The sequence below is a fragment of the Periplaneta americana genome, chromosome 13, assembly GCF_040183065.1.
Source record: "Periplaneta americana isolate PAMFEO1 chromosome 13, P.americana_PAMFEO1_priV1, whole genome shotgun sequence".
NCBI classification, from domain to species: Eukaryota; Metazoa; Arthropoda; class Insecta; order Blattodea; family Blattidae; genus Periplaneta; species Periplaneta americana.
The window spans coordinates 108,272,332-108,295,074 of NC_091129.1; the positions used below are offsets into that span (position 1 = coordinate 108,272,332).

The following is a 22,743-nucleotide window of genomic DNA, read 5'->3' on the forward strand; positions in this document are numbered from 1 at the left end:
TATAGGTGCATAGTTCACAGATTTGAGATATTGTGAACTGTAGATACATGTCAGTATTGAAAGGATGAAACAGCGTTAAAAAAGTAATAGGGCTAATTAATAACTACAATACCAATAGTAAAATACTATTAGAGACTTCATTATTGACATCATTTGTTTCCATTTTTTTTAATGAGAAAGTCATGAATGTTATGTTTCATCTGTTTGACATGGTTATTGTTGATAATTTATGCATTGTATTCAAGTTATATAATGAATTAAAAGTTGTGTAATCGAGATGTATTATATAATCTCATTTTAACACATATAAGTTGTCATTATAACCATATTTCTAACTTATGTAAAGGTACAGTACATTCAGATTTCATCAGTATACTGGCTATATCATACCGGCTCCTTTAACAGGTTTCGTATTCATATCTGGCTCATATCAGCCCACTTTAAGGACTTTCATACTATTTGTTAAATATACTCAAAAAAGTTTCATATCCATTGTTCAAGAATTAAAACAGAAAATCAATATCCAGAATTTAAAAGAAAACTTACAAATTAAACCAAACCCTTTAACTCTATTAAATATAGAATATAATCTAAATTTATCACAAGAAATACTGAAATCAGAAGTAAACACTGAAATACTGAAACAATTGTCTTTAGAGACAATTAATATTAGGTACCCTCCACAAAACTGGCTTCATTTATACACCGACGGATCCTTGATCTCCAGAGAACAAGGTGCTGGTTCAGGTGTTACGTGCTGTCTTTTCTCACTTTATAGATCTCTTGGATATGGAACAACAAGTTTTGATGGTGAAATCATTGCAATAAGTGAATGTCTCAGGAATCTTCTATGCCACATCAATAAATTTAGGAATGCAGTTATATTGTCAGACTCCAAAGCAGCTATTCTATCAATCGTCTCTAAACACACACCTTCATCTCAAACAGCAGAAATAACTAAAATGCTCTCTCAATTAATATCACTCAATAAAAGAATTGTATTCCAATGGATACCATCCCATTGTGGAATCCTGGGAAACGAGAATGCAGATGCTTTAGCAAAGAAGGGCAGCACTGCTTCTTACAGACCTGTTACTAAATCTACGTATTACTCTGTGAAGAGATTTATTAAATCTACATACTTAGACTTCAACAAACAGAATTTGCTAACTCAATCCCAAGGGAAAAAATGGAACTCTCTGCATCAAAATCCACAGTTAATTCCCGATTTACCACGAAAATCATCTGTAGCTGCATTTAGATTGGCAACAGGCCATGATTGTTTGGCCAAACACCTGCATAGAATTGGAATATATCAGTCTCCTAACTGCCCATTGTGCAACTCAAACCAAGAAATGGATTCGAAACACCTCAAAATCTGTGCTTCAGTGGCTGGTCATGATAATATCTTTGAAAAATATTGGAGTGCAAGAGGTCAAATGACTTTATTGTCAAACGCCTGGCATTAGAAAACAACAACTATTTCTTAAATAATTTCCGCTCTCTTTAGGGTACTGAAACACCTTTCGGATTCAGCTGTTACAACTGGAGAAATGAGAACTATCAGTATGATCCCTACACTCAATACTTTTACTGTATCTGAAAATATGTTCTCAATAACTTATTGTCAGACAGACGGACAGACAGACAGATAGATAGATTTATTTGTTCCATAATATTCTTACAGTTGCTTTATAGCAACATGTCCAATTCTTATGTTTAACACACAAAAATGCAAATATAAAATACATACTTACAGAATTAATGCCTTAATAAAAATAACATATTATACAATGCAGTATGTATACCACAGTATTAAAATATTAACACAGTACTGTACTGTGAAATGTCAAGAATTCATCTTCAGAATAGAAAGTGTGAGATATGTAATTTTTTAGCTTTACCTTAAATAATGTAGGATTTTGGCTATAATTCTTAATGTCTTCAGGAAGACTATTGAAAATTTTTATTGCCATGTAATGTACTCCCCTTTGATAGCATGATAAATTTGAAGATCACGTATGAAAATCATTCTTTCTACGGGTATTTAAGTAATGTATGGCTGAATTAGTTGGAAAATTTTCCTTATTACATAAAAGGAAATTTATTAAAGAGTATCTGTACTCTACTGATTTGTTAAGGTCAGAATCTCTAATTAAAAAAAAAAAGTCTATATGACTCTCTAGCCTTTGCTCCAACTATTACTCTAATTGCTCTTTTTTGTAATAAGAATATATTTTTATTATCTGCAGAATTTATCTGATTTGTTAAGGTCAGAATCTTTCATTTTTTTTTAAACATTCCACATGATTCTCTAGCCTTTGTTCCAACTATTATTGTAATTGCTCTTTTTTGTAATAAGAATATATTTTTACTTGCATGAGCTTTCTGCTCACTTCAATTCTTGCTTAGATAAGCATCAAGTTTTAGTATACTTGCGACCGGAAGCTGTAACACAAGTAAAAATGCACTAAATTTTTAGGTGTATGGATAGATTTCAATTTAGATACAGTATATGATGCAAAATTTCACATATTAGTGGTTTCATCATTATTATCTAACTTATACATCTTGATTATACACACTTTTAACACTTGAATCACTAATTTCTTAAATTTGTTATATAAACAACTCTTTTTTTTTTTAATGTAATCTTCATCTTACGATGTTTGGTGACGTATACACCTCCGTTGATGTGACATATTAATGAATTTAAATACTATTATAGTCACAATCATGCCATGGTATGAAAGAAAAATTTCACAACCTCGAGCAGGAATCGAACCTGCGACTTCCTGTTCTCCGGTCAGGCGCTCTACCACTGAGCTATCGAGTTCGTCTCACATGAAAGGCTTGGAATTATCCTTTCATACTGGCGACTCTGTTATAGAGTACTGTCCATAGCGTCTGATCTAGTCAGCACTGCTTATGGGTTGAAAGAAACTTTACAAATGTACTCTCCTGTGTTAATTGTAACTATTATCATGTAACAATGCACAATCTGAAACTTTTTACAACTAAACCATCAATAGCAGGATGTCAATATTTTAACAAACTACCAAGAAATATAAGAGTATAAATTCCAAAAATGCATTTAAACGCAAATTAAAAGAATACCTAATCAATAAAAATTATTACTCAATAGAAGAATTTTTGTAAAAATAAATAAACTACCTTCGTCTTGCTTAATCAGATTGTGTATTGTATTCTTTATTTCCTTGTTTTTGTAATTGACTATGGTATATCGCACTATGTTTTGAGAAATGTGAAAAGAGCTTTGTATAAATGGTAATGTAAATGCATACCGTTACTATAATATATATGTTCAATTGATGTAAAATTGTAATTGCCTAGTATATAATTATGTAATTATATTGTAGGCCTATATAGCATTTTAATTAATTTACATTTAATACATAGGTATTGTAATATTATGCTTCACTATTTACAGTACATATCCTATATCAATTGTACCGGTACTTGATCTACAGGACGAAATAAATTGAATTATAGTATTTTATCTCAGTAAATGACAAGTTTCGGTTTAATTTCCTCTATTTTCAGATTTCTAGTGAGGTCCTGTGCTTGTTTCCAGTTTCTTTTTGTTAATTCCTTAGTGGGGGAGTGTTTACGATTGGAACCGTCAACTGGGGTAACATTGGCTCAATTTTTTTTACCATTCTAAAAGTAAACTTTTGTAATTTATGTGTTTGTTAATTCATTTTAATTAAAAATTTTAGAAAGAGTTCTGTATGAAGTAATAATGGATCCTAAAGCATAGCAGATATGTTGCTTTATGTTTATCTGAGTTAATAATTTTTTAAATATTGGGTCAATGTTACCTTGACATGGGGTAACTTTGCCCCAACTTTCCAACTAGGATAGTACACTATATTTAGGATTATCTGGAACCACTGTAACCTCAAAATGAGTGCTGGTTTACTCAACTGATATGATAAAATGGATTGAAATGATACTCACATGACAATTTAATTAAGAAAACACGCAAATTGGAGGTCATAATGGAAATTATGTATTTTATATTATATTATTATATTCATTGATATAATCTCTTCGTCAATGGCTGCACGACCCTTTTTAATATTGCTGCATAATCTGACTGTCAACTCTGGACTACATTTTAGAAAAAGTTTTGCTCATTCATAACCAGGCATATTGTTCTTGAAATTAGTCATTGTGAGTCCTGTTTTGTCAAGACAGCGCTTTATTGTCATTCGTAGATCTTTCTCGCCCATTGGAAATCCAAATTCTGTCATCTTGTCGAGATGTTTTGCAAATACATTATCCTCTTCATTTATGAATATTATTGGTTGGCCTGGTTTTACATAAGGTTGCATTTGAGTTTATTTTTTAATGGTGCTAAGTGAAATACCACAATATAAAGCTGCTGTCGTCTATGTTTTCATACCATTCCTGATGTCATCTAAGCATTTGTTTAGTTTCTCCTTTGAATTTATTTGCATCTATACTACAAGTTCAGTCTTTCTTATTTTTCAAAATATAAAACTGGTCAACAAATTTTTTTTTTTTCTTCTTCTTTTTTAAGGTGCCAGGGAAGTTGCAAGGAATATGGGGTATTTTGGTGTTGGTGAATCCTAATCTCCCATGGTTTTCCAAATTGGCTGTAGTTTTTAAGATACAGAGTGTTCATCAAATAAACCTTATATTCTGACATTACCTGTCTCTGCTGACTTATGTAGGGGAATCTTTCAATTTTTTTAATTTCGGTTTGATTGTTTATTGTCGTGTAACATTATATTGTGTCAATTTAAATATTAAGTTCACATTTTCTATGTTTCGTTGCAGACTTTGACTCTTTGTTTCATATAATAGCCTCCTCTCTTACTAATACACTCTAATTTTCTTAGAAAATTAATTAAATTGTATTTCGATACATAATACTAGCATAACATAACAATTTTACAGCTTTCATATTAATAATAGCTTTATAAATAATGGTCGATATATTCTGTGCAGAATGTACGGAGTGGTTCAATATTATACAGGAATAGTACCCTTCGTCAGTTCCCCTCCCGAACCATCCATCACACATGATGTAAAATAAATGTCAGAGGGTTAATGAAAGGGATCACGTGCAATGTAGAAGCTGCTGGAATAAACCCCACCAGAGACCCAATAAACAGAGTCAGGTTTCTGTAAGATATAATATTTATTAACAAGAAGAAGGGTTGATTCCATAATAATCAAGTGAAGAAGTTAGATCTTCAGCAATATCACAATAATGCTTCTAAATCTCACTCATACCAGTATGATAGTACCAAGTACAAATAATGTATAATCAAATCTGACAATAGATGAAGCAGTATTTCGTAAGCTTGAAACACATGATGAAATCCTAATAGTGAATCGGACAATATGATGGAAAATCAAGATGCTCAGTGAACTGAATTTAGCTGGCTCAATTTAACTTCGCTGTATCAAACAAGTACCGATAATGAAAGTGAAGTGCTGTAACCTTGTACAATTTACTATTTAGAATCCTAAATAATATAAACAATCAAATCAAATAAATCTTCCGATAATTATAGAGCCAATGCTAAATCGAGATGCAGAAAACAAATCATCTGATTCCCTTCACAGAGTGACTACCATAGGCAAGGTTACCTTCAGAGACCAGAACTATTCAACTGGCCCTGTGTAGTGTTCCATACGAAACTCGCACAGTTAGCTTCGTAATGAATACACAGTTCAACAGAGTAATATATCATTGGGCTGACCAAAATGATGTCGCCAACAGAAGTATACAAAAATAGGAGATAGGAGAGAAAATATCATAATCTAGCAGGATGGAAAAAAGGGCACTTCTTTCACTTAAACCGTTTAAAGTATGATCACTAATTAAATGTAACATTTGTGATAGTACCAAAGTCAACACAGTTCAGAACTGAATAGATTGATAGATTGTGTTCTTCTTAAGCCACTGCATTGCCTGCTGCAATGTCCAGCGGATCAAATAAAATAATGTATGGAAGTCACCATAGTAGACCGAAGATGTAGTTGATGCACAGATGAATGTTCATCTTGCTTGTTGTAAGATTGTAGAAGTTGATGTGGCCATCACCGTATTAGTAGAACCAAAGAGCTGAGAAGTACATCAAGAACAGTCTGACTATACGCTGAAGATTAAACTGAAGAGTAATGAGTCATTACTCTTCAGTTTCGTCATTACTAATGACATAGAATGGTGTTACTTCTTAAAAGGCAAGGAGAGGAAAAGATGAAAATCACACTTAAAATCCTAACCATATTGAAATACAATAAAATAACAATACAAATATTCTGGCGTAAGTAATTGACGACATCAAAGGAGTTCTTACAATGTAATGCATAAATATTACTACAGTGAAGACAAATTACAAGTATGGAACCAATCAGACTTGAATAACAATGAAAAAAAGAAACAATGGGACTTCTCAAAATTAGCTAAATCATGAGATAAAGCAATATAATGTCACAATAATAATACCATACTAACTGAGATCTCCCAAATTACTACAAGCAAAACTACTATATCAATCGACATATCCAGGGGGCGAATTAATGGGGGATGGAGGGAGATTTCCCCCCTGTTGGAAAGTTATCCCTGCCAGGGATAACTTCTATTCCCTCCTCACAAAATATAATTGTTTTAATATGAGTATACTTTATAAAGTATAAAGTAAGCAAAGAAAATAATATTAATGTGTTATCACCGGCAAGCTGACAACAATGAATAACTTAGGAATTACATATCTTATCTTAAGCCTGCTCATGGATATAATTATTATTATGACCAAGATACAAGATAAGCAACTCAGTGCGACCAAGTGTTGAACCATATCGAATTAGGATAATAATAATGTTACATATCGATGACTGTTCTAAGTTCAACTTTTTATAAGAAAGAAATCTGTGTTTCATTGTGTTCCAGTTCTTTGTCTGCATGTATGAATCGAACGAAATTGTAAATATTCCTCTCCGTAAGGTTGCTATGAAGCTATTCCAAATTGTTTCATGAAGCTTTGAATGCCAGGAGCTTAAAACAGCTCTCCTGAAAGAAAAAAAATAGTAAAATAGACTTAGAACAGTCTGGTTCTGGGCTATCGATATGGTATCTCTATCTAGGATTCTATCCCCTTAATTCGCACCCTGCATGTAACTATAACTACTGGGCGCCTCAAACAATCTACAATACCACATACAATCAATACTATAGTTTCCCGTTTCTATAGTCTTCAACATGGGATATAAATAAAAAACTTACCATAAGGGAACTGTATATTCTCCTTTGTAAAAATCTAATTTATTCTGTTAGACGCTTTGGTCACAATCATCTGATACATGTTCTTGTCGACTGAAGATACAATGCATGATTAGTGTCATTAACAAAAAATTGGAACCGGAACATGTTTTGTATTAAAGTAGAGTTCTTTCCAAGGTAAATATAATCTTGTGGTCATAAAACATCCTAAAATTATGTCACAAATACCAAGTCCGCCTGTACATTTATTAGAACTGAATATGGTAAGACATTACTTGCGTACTTAATTGTGTGAAATCTCTTCTTGTCCAGTCTTATCTTTCAGTTCAACACACTTGTAATCTTCCTCTTTCATATCTGTATCACCCCAACCCCAAATATTTTCTTTGCTCTCATAGTGTAATTCATTGATAACTTGATTTATATTTCCATGAACTTTATACCAACCATTGCCTGTCCTTCCTACTCTTTTCCTAATTGTTTCCTTTGAAACAGTCTTAAGATCGTATGCCCAGCCAAGGAGGGCGAAGAAATTGATAAAAGCAGTGGTGAAATTTATGGTGAAAACCAATTCAGATGTCTTGTAATCAAATGGAAAAACGTGATGGTAGTTATGCCAACCTTCTCCATATGCTAAGAATGAAACAATAGGATTCTCCACTGGACTTATATTTCTGCAAAGAAAAGAGAGTTATTATTCATTAGTGATTCAAAGTAAATTAAGAACTAAACAAACAAATATATTCATGTCTTAAATTATGTATTAATGTGTCCCTGAAAATGAAAAACTGCATTACCGGTATTGAATATGTACCGGTACTGTAATATTTAGCAATGACTTTCCCTATCATGGTTCTCAATCACCACTATGGTACAGATTAATATTTCTCTGCAAATGACCTTTTATTTTAATTATCTATACCGGTAATCATAAATAATGGACTAAACTTGCTTATTCTCTTTTTTTAACCCTTCAACTTTAAAGGAATAAGGAATTTCATGACACTTCAACGCAAATCTCATCATGCTTTGTTCTATGTAATGTAATGTTATACAATGTAATGTCATTCATTCATAGTGTTCTGCCCAAGGGCAGGTCTTTCACTGCAAACTCATCATTCTCCAATATTTCCTATTTCCTGCCTTCCTCTAAAGGTAAGCGTTCACTACATCGTATCGTACTCCTCGTACGAATCGCACGCAACGGATGTTTTAAGTGCAGTGCGTTCACTGTAACGGCTTCACCTCATCGCCTCATCGGATTCCCCTATCAGCTGTTTAAAACATGACGTCGTACGATATTGACATTACTGAAAGCAGAGGAGTTGAGGTTAGGTCTATTAATTACGTCTGTTAACGAATAAGAATTTGTAATTGCTTCATGCGTCTTAATTGAAGAGGAAGAAACGAAAGAAATATTGGTTACATAATATATTTGCAAGAAACGACTTGATTACTGTAATGGGAACGCCTCAAATTATATAATTCTTCGCAATTTTCTACACGCGAAATAAGTTTTCCTTCTGCCATTTTGGCGCGACACTGAACATGGCACAACATAATAGTAACAGTTGACCAATTAAAATTGATTTATTAAAGAAGGCCATGATCGCACGCGTCGGAAAAGTTGCCCATCCGAGAAACGTGGACGGATTTGCCGAGAGGCGATACGTCTGATACATTGTAGTGAATGCGGTTACATAACAATTACAGCAAAGATAGTCTTTTTCCGATCCGTGCGATTTGTCCGATGCATGCGATACGATGTAGTGAATGCTTACCTTTAGTCTCCACATATGATGCATATATCTTAATGTCGTCTGTCATCTGATATCTTCTTCTACCCCGAACTCTTCTTCCGTTCACCATTCCTTCCAGTGCATCTTTTAGAGGCAGTTTCTTCTCAGCCAGTGACCCAACCAATTCCTTTTCCTCTTTCTGATCAGTTTCAGCATCATTTTTTCTTCATCCACTCTTTCAAACACAGCTTCGTTTCTTACTCTGTCTGTCCATTTCACAAGCTCCAACCTTCTCCATAGCCACATTTCAAATGCTTCTATTCACTTCTCTTCACTTCGTCATAATGAACTAACATAAGCATTAATAATTAAGTATGGACTACGTAATCTTAAGACTCAAAGAGTACCAGTGGTTGAAACTTGGGAAATAATTTTCTTTTTTATTTTAAGTGCATCTCTTTTATGCATGAACAATTCAATGGATTTGTTGATTAAATCGCAATGTTTTGTGTTGAAGATCTCGAAAAAGTCGCGATGGCTTTATAACTTCATTTCCCAGAACAGCAGCACAACAAATAACACATTGAGGTCGTGGCAATTGTTCAGTGTCACTGTCAGGGCATTGTAAGAAACAAAATTTTAAGTGATTTTCCATGTACTTGATTCAACATAGATTTTTTTCTTCTGTGTGTTGGTAATTTTTCCCTTCTTTTGCATATCCTGGCGATCTCTCTGTAGACTTGGGGTGGATGCATCACTAGTTATTGCGTCACGAACATCTTCAGTACGAAATTTCGTAATACCAAAATTAAGCAAAGTCCCTTGTCTTTTATTCATATTAATATTTAAATCTGTATGCCTGTTACTTTAAAAAAAATCACGACATTCGTTCTGAAACACGCACTTACACTCTGCAATGCGAACTTGGGAAGAGGCAGTAGTTAGTACAACTATTCAGTATCGAGATCCAGATACAGACTGTCTTGATCTACAATTTAAGTGGAAAAACTTTGTTTTTACTTCCCAGCTAATTGGTCACTGACATCTGCAACACAGATGCCATTTCGTTCAGTTTTGAGAACAGAGGATTCGCCATCCATTGTTGTAATCAGTTTGCAGGCAATTTTTATGACCAGCCATAAACAGCGGTAGTCCCTTTTCCGATTGTTGAAAGATTTCTAAGTCCAAAGAATTACCTATAATTAAAAAATAAGTGGTTTGATCATAGACATTAATTTGCTATACTTACTTACTTACTGGCTTTTAAGGAACCCGTAGGTTCATTGCCGCCCTCACATAAGCCCGCCATTGGTCCCTATCCTGAGCAAGATTAATCCAGTCTCTACCATCATACCCTCAAATCCATTTTAATATCATCTTTCCATCTACGTCTCGGCCTCCCCAAAGGTCTTTTTCCCTCCGGCCTTCCAACTAACACTCTATATGCATTTCTGGATTCGCCCATGCGTGCTACATGTCCTGCCCATCTCAAACGTCTGGATTTTATGTTCCTAATGTTCAGGTGAAGTATACAATGCGTGCAGCTCTGCGTTGTGTAACTTTCTCCATTCTCCTGTAACTTCATCCTTCTTAGCCCCAAATATTTTCCTAAGAACCTTATTCTCAAACACTCTTAATCTCTGTTCCTCTCTCAAAGTGAGAGTCCAAGTTTCACAACCATACAGAACAACCGGTAATATAACTGTTTTATAAATTCTAACTTTCAGACTTTTTGACAGAAGACTAGATGACAAAAGCTTCTCAACTGAATAATAACAGGCATTTCCCATATTTATTCTGCGTTTAATTTCCTCCCGAGTGTCATTTATATTTGTTACTGTTGCTCCAAGATATTTGAATTTTTCCACCTCTTTAAGGGATAAATCTCCAATTTTTATAGTTCCATTTCGTACAATATTCTGGTCACGAGACATAATCATATAGTCTTTTCGGGATTTACTTCCAACCCTATCGCTTTACTTGCTTCAACTAGAATTTCCGCGTTTTCAGTAATCGTTTGTGGATTTTCTCCTAACATATTCACGTCATCCGCATAGAATTTGCTATATAGATGTTATTTAGTTAGATTTTAGAATTTATAGTTCAGAGATGATCTGGACCTGCGCTTTTCGGCACGATCAAGAAAATTATCCTCATAAGAATATTTCCACTATAATATTCATTCGGAAAAAAATGCTTAGAAGAGTAAAATTACAAATTCCAGGAAAATATCTCGCGGCCCAGTATAATTGATACTAGGCCCTGGTACCGGGCCATGACCCAGCACTTGAAACACTGTAGGCCTAATATATGTAGGTACTATAGTATAATAATATATAATATATTACAGTATAGTGATTGTGATAAGGTTGGTTGATAAATGACAATGTCATTATCTTGACTGATTTTTGTCAGAAATAAAGTATTATAACACTGTACTCACCGATCATATGGCTTATAGCCCCATATGTGTGCTGCACTGTTGACGAGCCACGTGACATTGAGGCCCGCGGTCCATCGAAGCAAAGACATGTGCCATGACACCCATAGATCTTCATCCCATAAGTAGACTGGCAGCATTGTTGGAAGTATGAACGCTAACACGGGCATCAGAATGAGGTAGTACCTTTAAATATTAAATACGTTTTATTACAGCAGCACTTACTTACTTACAAATGGCTTTTAGGGAACCTGGAGTTTCATTGCTGCCCTCACATAAGCCCGCCATCGGTTCCTATCCTGAGCAAGATCAATCCAGTCTCTACCATCATATCCCACTCCCTCAAATCCATTTTAATATTATCCTTCCATGACGTAAGTATACGCCGAAAAAAATATGATACCGCACCTAATAGCATTGGACTCTAAAGCTTTAACGTGCTTTCTGTAGAATTTTGTCTGTGTGGCTTAGGAATATATCAATCTCACCCCTTCATCTATTAAACTGCTTTGACCATTATTTTCCAGTTAAGCAAAGACAAAAATGAAAAGCTTACATATTAATTGGTACATTAAAGAGCTTAAAAATTTGAAGGCACTAATACTTTCGTATTATATGAAATATATCAGTATTAATTCGAGTGAGGCGGCCGGGTAGCTCAGTTGGTAGAGCAGCTGGCTACGGACTGAAAGGTCCGGGGTTCGATCCCAGGTGGTGACAGGATTTTTTCTCGTTGCCAAACTTTCAGAACGGCCCCGAGGTTCACTCAGCCTTCTATAAAATTGAGTACCGGGTCTTTCCCGGGGGTAAAAGGCGGTCAGAGCGTGGTGCCGACCACACCACCTCATTCTAGTGCCGAGGTCATGGAAAGCATGGGGCTCTACCTCCATGCCCCCCAAGTGCCTTCATGGCATGTTACGGGGATACCTTTACCTTTTTACCTTTTTATTAAGTGAAGATAAACAAAATTACAAGATTAAAAAAAATATATATGCCGGTAATAAAAAAATTAATGCAGCAAAGAGAGATTCATATGATATAAATTCTCCCCGGTTTATGGAGATAATTCCTGAGGTTTTTTTGGACAAACAATGTAAATAAATTAATGGATCATATTAATAATTATGGAGTTACGGTAATTTGAAAACGGCAGAAAAAAAACTTTTGTTTCAGGATTTCACTAACAAAAATGCAAAAAGTAATTAAAATCAAACAATTGATTGTTTATGTATCAGTCTCTTTCATTGTATATTTTGTATGTGCCGTACTTACTTCCTCTGAAAGACAACAACAGGGTCTTTTTCCAAGTCGCTCACGTCAATTTTCTTGCCCTTGCTGATGACATCAGGATGTTTTTTCATAAGGAGCCACCCTACATGAGAGAAGAAGAATCCTCTCTTTGCATTATGAGGATCACCATCTGTTTCTGAGAACTTGTGGTGCACCCTGTGGTCACGGGCCCATTCAAAGATGTGATTCTGAAATCGGAATGAATTTTTATTTTAATATATTTAACACCAGAAATGAACTACATACATACATACATACATACATACATACATACATACATACATACATACATACATACATACGTACGTACGTACATACATACATACATACATAAGTGTTCTGCCCCAAGGCAGATCTTTCACTGCAAACCCAGCATTCTCCAATCTTTCCTATTTTCTGCTTTCCTCTTAGTCTCCACATATGATCCATATATCTTAATATTGTCTATCGTCTGATATCTTCTTCTGCTCGAACTCTTCTCCCGTTCGCCATTCCTTTCAGTGCATCCTTCAGTAGGCAGTTTCTTCTTAGCCAGTGACCCAACCAATTCCTTTTCCTCTTCCTGATCAGTTTCAGAATCATTCTTTCTTCACCCACTCTTTCTAACACAACTTCATTTCTTATTCTGTCTGTCCATTTCACATGCTCCATTCTTCTCCATATCCACATTTCAAATGCTTCTATTCGCTTCCCTTCACTTCGTCGTAATGTCCATCTTTCTGTCCTATACAATGCCACACTCCACACAAAGCACTTTTGAACTATGTGATATTAATAACGTTTTGCCTAAATGTCAATAAATTTTTAATAAACATACGAAGATCTTTGTGGGGAGAGGGAGGAAAACAAGGACAATTTTATTTTATGAAGTTTTAGGGACGTATGTGATTTTAAGTGGACCTTAGATGTAGGTTAACACAAGAAAAGGAAAGGCATTAGGCCTTCATCAAGTGCACGCACACACACGTACGCTCTCTCTCTCTCATCCACTCACCCACTCAACCACTTACCCAGTCATTAATTATTTGCAGACGACCAGATAATAACAAAATAAGATTACGATGACAGGATGATAAGGAAAGCGAGAGATGAAAATTAAATAAGCACAAAAGACACTCCTCTTTGAAATATAGGAAAGACAAAAATATATTTTCAGGGAAGGAAAAGATTGATTTTGAGCATGGGGGGAAAAAAACAGTCGCGTAAAACACATACATTTGTCCATTGTCCATTGGACATCGTATATATATATATATATTGGTAATTATGATACGCGTGAAATTTTCCACAATTACTTTCTTCGTTACATTTACTCTTCTAGATACGCAAAATACCATATTTTAGCAAAACAAACTTGCGAAATAACGCGAAATTTGATGATTGTTCGAAATATGCTAATAACCGCGAAATATTTTACCCTCTATTGCGAAATTGTGACTTTTGTTTCAGTTAACATTTCAATCACTTTGTAACGCCAATACTTCTGTATTTTATGTATGCATATTGTGCACACTTACTTTTACTATATCTATAGATTTCTAAAAAAAAGATCGAGGTTTTGAGGGAATCAGAAGAGGACCACAGTGAATTTGGAGCGAAGAGTCGGTCCCTACGTCTAATGTGAACAGTGAGGAGAGTAAGGGGGCTTTTCTGCGTATACGAAAATACTCGCTGATTGTCGCACAAGTCTTCGTGCAGACATTGTAGAAACCATGCTTAGTTAATATTTTTGTTGCGCTGACGTGTGGTATGTGCAAAATAAAATTAAAAACTAACAAATAGGCCTACTTTTATATTAAACATAACATAATACATTTAATTGACAACTTATTTCACGGAATATCCACCAAAATAGTGGCAGGTTTAAGACAGAAATCATCCATGTCTGACTCTATTATTATAACATAGGCCTAATTATTATTATTAAGCTTTTACACGGCATTGAGACTTCTTGTTGTTAATGAATATTTCACCATGATTTGTGTCTTTACAAATCACTCTCTTGTCATTCACTTTTTAGAATTTCAGTGCCCTTTTCCAAATTATCCATATATCTGAAGCCTGATTTTCCTAATGGCCGTCGTCCTCTTGGAAGCTCTTCTGTCACTTAATAATTAATTTTCTGATGAGGAGGGGCTGTGATGACACGTCCCACCCATTTTAGTCTCTTTGCCTGGCTCAAGGTGTTCATACATTATTTTAGACATACTCACAACACTACTTCTTGCTGTGAAATCCTCTAACTCGCAGCGCTTGTATTTTAGTTTTGTAACGATTTAAAACAGCTACAATAATAAACAAGACATAGACGGGTGCAGCGATTGGTGTACTCATTCATACAATTAGTTTGCAAGACTTGCAAGATTTAATTCGCCAGTTACCAAGCCTTTCATTCTTCTGAGTGATTGCAACTCCAACAGTACTGTCTGGGGTTGTTCTAATACAGGGCCAGGCATGAGAGCGGCTCAGTCTAGTCGGCCAGAGCTGCTCTCGCTCCGAAAGGCACTTCAATTCCAAGCCAGAGCAGAACGCTCACGCAGTGGCGGACTCACATTACAGCTACCTTCCCTGCATTAATGTAACAAGAGCCACGGTTGTTCTAGTCATTACATCAATCCATTGTACATTACAGAATTTATAACACTCTTATTAATTTAATGAAATAAACTTCGCTCTATGCACAAACACAAATCATTAGGCTTATTTACATAACCCATACGCACATACTGCAATATCCTCACCACGGTTCTACGAGACAGGCATATGGCTTCCACTACCCCTACTTGCTGTGGACAGAGTTCATCTGCCAATATAATTAAACATCGCTTGATGAATTCACCTTCGTTGAATGTTTTCAATTCCTTTGCAATTTCGTGGCAAATTTTGTAGCTATTTCTCATAGCCGATTCACTAAGTGCATTATTGTCACTGTGTTAATATATAATATAATATAATATAATGTGATACGATATATGATATGATATATGAAATGATATGATATGATATATGATATATGATATATAATATATGATATATGATATATGATATATGATATATGATATAAGATATGATATGATATGATATGATATGATATGATATGATATGATATGATATGATATGATATGATATGATATGATATGATATGATATGATACGATATGATACGATATAAGATAATTTGACCATAAATTAATACAACTTAAAGAAAAAGTTTATCAGATACATTGTATTAGAGTATCTATTTGATATTTATATTGCATTATAAGTTATTATAGTACATTTAGTAATATATAATTTTAAATTATACAAATATTATGATATATCATAGCATAGTATATTACAGTTCATGATATACAATATGATAGACTATATTATATATCATAATACTTGTATAATTTAAAATTATATATTACTAAATGTATAATAACTTATAATGCAATGTAAATATCAAATGATACTCTAATATAATAGTAGATAAGAAATGACGGGAACCGCCTGGAGGTAGGCTGGCGGTATGGAGGTAGGGGGTTCCATGTGACGTCAGAAGTGGGCGTGGCCAAAGTATTACGTCATTGTGGGCGTGGCCAAAGTATTACGTCAGACGTGGGCGTGGTCAAAGTATGGCGTCATGGGCGGGGCTTAAATTATGACGTCACGGAGGGGGTGGGGGGGCTTAAATTATGACGTAGGAAAGGGGCGTAACGTCATAAATGGCAATCTAAGAGTTCAAGGTTAAAGTGTGACGTAATGCGGGTATGTAATGGCATGACAAGTTTATCTCCTCAATGTGGGGGGCTTAAATTATGACGTAGGAAAGGGGCGTAACTTAAATTACGTAAAGGTTAAAGTGTGACGTCATGCACACGTGCAGGTATGTAATTGAAGTTGTGGTATGACAAGTTCATACATGTTTATCTCATCAATGTTGCTATGTGTGCAAATATAAAGCTGAGTCATATCCGGCAATTGTTCTAGTTCATACATGTTTGAAAACTGCTATGTGTGCAAATATTACACATCCGGCGAAGAATTAATCTATCACACTTAAACACATACATTCTTTTTCTTAAGATTCTAATGTAATGGTAATTTAATTGATTGGGGAATGGGTGTTGGAATGTGGGACATAAATGGATAAAAAATTAATCTAGCACACTTGTAAATTAAACAGGATGTGGCTGAAGTGACGTTATAAATTTGTAATTGAAGTTGGAAATGGGGGAGGGTGGGGTTAAAATGTACTTTAATCCAATTGTTGAGTAATTGATCAAAAATATTAAGATTCTAATGTACTGGTAATTGAATTGATAAATAGTAATGGGAAATGGAAATTGGAATGTGGGAATTATTGATGGCGTAAATGGTTGTACTTTAAACCAATTTATAAAAAAATTAATCTAGCACACTTGTAAATTAAACACATACATTCTTCTCATATTATTCCAATGTAATACATTTTCAGTGGTTTGTTTAGCGTATTTAATACATTATTACCAACATTAAATTCATCAGAATGTGACATTATTATGATTTAGAGCAGTAATTGTAGCAGATAAATCAACGTAGATAAATATTGCATGATGCAAATAATATGCAAGCTGTTAAATTCACATCCGGTGAAGACGCAAGTGCTGAATAATGGCCAGCTATCCAATGGATGTCCTGAAACTGGTTGTACTTTAAGCCAATTGTTGAGTAATTGATAGAACATGTTAAGATTCTAATGTACTGGTAATTGAATTGATAAATAGTAATGGGAAATGAAAATTGGAATGCGGGAATTATTGATGGCGTAAATGGTTGTACTTTAAGCCAATTTATAAAAAAAATTAATCTAGCACACTTGTAAATTAAACACATACATTCTTCTCATATTATTATTATTCCAATGTAATACATTTAATGTAGATGTATATGTTGTGTAATGCATAAGTGTGCAAATATTATGCAAGCTTGCTGAATCACTTCCGGCGACGATGCAATTGCTGAGTAATGATAAAAGCATGTTCTTTAAGCATCTGCAACGTGTCATATTACACAACTATTGCATGATGCAAATAATATGCAAGCTGTTAATTCACATCCGGTGAAGACGCAAGTGCTGAATAATGGCCACCTTATTATTATTATTATTATTATTATTATTATTATTATTATTATTAAGGCTCCAATTTAATACATTTTGAAGTAACATTTATTGGATTGATTAATAATTTAATACATTTTGAAGTAACATTTATTGGATTTATTTTAAGCCATACATTATTACCGAAGCAGTTCGTAATATAGTAATTGCTTCTTCTTCTTCTCATTATTATTATTATTCGTCATAAAGAAGATTAAAGTGTGACGTTATAAATTTGTAATTGAAGTTGGAAATGGGTGAGGGCTGTTTATAATTTGAAATACATACGTCATAACTTAAAGTGTGATGTTATAAATTTGTAATTCAAGTTGGAAATGGGGGGGGGGAAATTTGATAAAATTCTAATGTAATAGTAATTTAATTGATAAATAGTAATGGGTAAGGGCAATTCGCAAGTGTTAATTGAAATTGGAATGGGGGAATTATTGATGGCGTAAATGGTTGTACTTTAAGCCAATTGATAAAAAAATTAATCTACACACTTGTAAATTAAACACATACATTCTTCTCATATTATTCCAATGTAATACATTTTGAAGTAAAATTGAGTGGTTTGTTTAGCGTATTTAATTTAAGCCATACATTATTACCAACATTAAATTAATCAGAATGTGACATTATTATTTCGTAATACAGTAATTGTAGCAAATAAATCAATGTAGATGTATATGTTGTGTAATGTATAAGTGTGCAAATATTATGCAAGCTTGCTGAATCACTTCCGACGACGATGCAATTGCTGAGTAATGATAAAAATATGTTTTTGAAACACCTGGAACGTGTTATATTACACAAATATTGCATGATGCAAATAATATGCAAGCTGTTAATTGACATCCGGCGATTGTTCTCACAGCGTTTTATGTTACACAAATATTGTATTGATTACAAGTAAATAATAGCTATCTGCTATGTGTGCAAATATTATGCAAGGTTGCTAATTTTATATCCGACGATGAAATTGCTGAGTAATGATAAAAACATGTTTTTGATAATGACCTTGGAGGTAATATGGCTGGATGATGAGGTGAATTATTTAGAAGTGTAATGAAAGAAGTATTGCAGTTTGGAATAATTGATATTGAACAAGTTTAGACAGCAGTGGGAGGGGGGGCAAGATGATGAATAATACGCTCGAATTTATACAACTATTACACTATCACATATTTTATAAAAGATCTTTGTCAAAAAAAAATTTGGTAGTGTAATAGCAGCCATAGCGTTAATAATGTCTCACAATATTTATTTTTAATTTTAATTTAGATGATACTGCATCTCCAGTCTCGCTTTGAGCTGAAGAAGAAGAAATCGCACAATTTAAATGCTCTGAGTGTAAAAAAAGTGACCATGATGAAGCGTGGTGAATGTTAAGCTTGATTATGAAGAATCTTTTCGGAAATAGTTTTGCACTGTAATTTCTTTTATGTCTTAACCATCCATTTCCATCTCACATAACCAAAGGGTTGGGATTCGTTTAGAGTTCCAAATGGGGAATGGGTTATTAACCTATAACACTTTCCTTTCAAATATTAGTAATCCTTTTCCAATATTAAGAATTGGTTTTCAAATATTAATAATCCTTAAGAATTGGTGTATAAGCTGAGATTATTCTAAACATATATGTTACAAGAATATGATATAATTCCAGTGGTAGCTTATTGATTTGGGAGCGGTGGATTCATTACATGTTTGTATGATAAAACCTGAGGATAATTGTGAGAATGTCAATGATTAAACTGAACCTAGTCATTGGGGATGGGGATGTGCTTGGTAAAAGAAAATAGTAACAACATAAAATTATGCGTATATATTTATTCCTAAAAATAAATACAATGCACTGAGTAAGAAAAAAAGTAACACATACTTACATTTTTAAACATATGATATGAGTAAAAGCACTTTATACATAATCCAATAAGACACTTTGAACATTGTGTTCGAACAACGCTCTTACACCCTTTTTGCAGACATCTCCTGCGACTTTTGAATGGGATATATTGTACCAAATGATTTATACCATCATATCGATATTCTCTACTGTTATATGTAATCAGAGAACAAGTTAGTCTCACACCCGCTTTCTTTGTGATAAACATTGCAACTGATACGAAAATCGTAATCTTGTGACATATACGTTACAACTTGTCGAAAATCGTAATCTTGTGACATATATGTTACAACTTGTCGAAAATCGTAATCTTGTGACATATACGTTACACCTTGTCGAAAATCGTAAACTTGTGATATATATGTTACAACTTGTCGAAAATCGTAATCTTGTGACATATACGTTACACCTTGTCGAAAATCGTAATCTTGTGACATATATGTTACAACTTGTCGAAAATCGTAATCTTGTGACATATATGTTACAACTTGTCGAAAATCGTAATCTTGTGACATACACGTTACACCTTGTCGAAAATCGTAATCTTGTGACATATATGTTACACCTTGTCGAAAATCGTAATCTTGTGACATATTTGTTACACCTTGTCGAAAATAGTAATCTTGTGACATATATGTTGCATATTATTTGCATCATGCAATATTTGTGTAATATAACACGTTCCAGGTGTTTCAAAAACATATTTTTATCATTACTCAGCAATTGCATCGTCGTCGGAAGTGATTCAGCAAGCTTGCATAATATTTGCACACTTATACATTACACAACATCTACATCTACATTGATTTATCTGCTACAATTACTGTATTACGAAATAATAATGTCACATTCTGATTAATTTAATGTTGGTAATAATGTATGGCTTAAATTAAATACGCTAAACAAACCACTCAATTTTACTTCAAAATGTATTACATTGGAATAATATGAGAAGAATGTATGTGTTTAATTTACAAGTGTGTAGATTAATTTTTTTATCAATTGGCTTAAAGTACAACCATTTACGCCATCAATAATTCCCCCATTCCAATTTCAATTAACACTTGCGAATTGCCCTTACCCATTACTATTTATCAATTAAATTACTATTACATTAGAATTTTATCAAATTTCCCCCCCCCCATTTCCAACTTGAATTACAAATTTATAACATCACACTTTAAGTTATGACGTATGTATTTCAAATTATAAACAGCCCTCACCCATTTCCAACTTCAATTACAAATTTATAACGTCACACTTTAATCTTCTTTATGACGAATAATAATAATAATAATGAGAAGAAGAAGAAGCAATTACTATATTACGAACTGCTTCGGTAATAATGTATGGCTTAAAATAAATCCAATAAATGTTACTTCAAAATGTATTAAATTATTAATCAATCCAATAAATGTTACTTCAAAATGTATTAAATTGGAGCCTTAATAATAATAATAATAATAATAATAATAATAATAAGGTGGCCATTATTCAGCACTTGCGTCTTCACCGGATGTGAATTAACAGCTTGCATATTATTTGCATCATGCAATAGTTGTGTAATATGACACGTTGCAGATGCTTAAAGAACATGCTTTTATCATTACTCAGCAATTGCATCGTCGCCGGAAGTGATTCAGCAAGCTTGCATAATATTTGCACACTTATGCATTACACAACATATACATCTACATTAAATGTATTACATTGGAATAATAATAATATGAGAAGAATGTATGTGTTTAATTTACAAGTGTGCTAGATTAATTTTTTTTATAAATTGGCTTAAAGTACAACCATTTACGCCATCAATAATTCCCGCATTCCAATTTTCATTTCCCATTACTATTTATCAATTCAATTACCAGTACATTAGAATCTTAACATGTTTTATCAATTACTCAACAATTGGCTTAAAGTACAACCAGTTTCAGGACATCCATTGGATAGCTGGCCATTATTCAGCACTTGCGTCTTCACCGGATGTGAATTTAACAGTTTGCATATTATTTGCATCATGCAATATTTATCTACGTTGATTTATCTGCTACAATTACTGCTCTAAATCATAATAATGTCACATTCTGATGAATTTAATGTTGGTAATAATGTATTAAATACGCTAAACAAACCACTGAAAATGTATTACATTGGAATAATATGAGAAGAATGTATGTGTTTAATTTACAAGTGTGCTAGATTAATTTTTTTATAAATTGGTTTAAAGTACAACCATTTACGCCATCAATAATTCCCACATTCCAATTTCCATTTCCCATTACTATTTATCAATTCAATTACCAGTACATTAGAATCTTAATATTTTTGATCAATTACTCAACAATTGGATTAAAGTACATTTTAACCCCACCCTCCCCCATTTCCAACTTCAATTACAAATTTATAACGTCACTTCAGCCACATCCTGTTTAATTTACAAGTGTGCTAGATTAATTTTTTATCCATTTATGTCCCACATTCCAACACCCATTCCCCAATCAATTAAATTACCATTACATTAGAATCTTAAGAAAAAGAATGTATGTGTTTAAGTGTGATAGATTAATTCTTCGCCGGATGTGTAATATTTGCACACATAGCAGTTTTCAAACATGTATGAACTAGAACAATTGCCGGATATGACTCAGCTTTATATTTGCACACATAGCAACATTGATGAGATAAACATGTATGAACTTGTCATACCACAACTTCAATTACATACCTGCACGTGTGCATGACGTCACACTTTAACCTTTACGTAATTTAAGTTACGCCCCTTTCCTACGTCATAATTTAAGCCCCCCACATTGAGGAGATAAACATGTCATGCCATTACATACCCGCATTACGTCACACTTTAACCTTGAACTCTTAGATTGCCATTTATGACGTTACGCCCCTTTCCTACGTCATAATTTAAGCCCCCCCACTCCCTCCGTGACGTCATAATTTA

General features: G+C 33.6%; 1 protein-coding gene across 3 annotated transcripts in view; it reads right to left on the reverse strand.

Moving 5' to 3' along the window:
- Positions 1-5,172: 5,172 nt before the first annotated feature.
- Positions 5,173-22,743, reverse strand: part of LOC138712208 (acyl-CoA Delta-9 desaturase-like) — a 39,595-nt gene continuing 22,024 nt past the window's right edge. For all 3 annotated transcript variants that reach the window (XM_069843727.1, XM_069843729.1, XM_069843730.1), the window contains 3 exons: positions 12,734-12,939; positions 11,465-11,647; positions 5,173-7,956 (listed from right to left, as the gene is read on the reverse strand). In XM_069843727.1, coding sequence (XP_069699828.1) covers positions 7,566-7,956; positions 11,465-11,647; positions 12,734-12,939 — 780 coding nt within the window. In that variant the 3' untranslated portion in view covers positions 5,173-7,565. The remainder of the gene's footprint in view (positions 7,957-11,464; positions 11,648-12,733; positions 12,940-22,743) is intronic.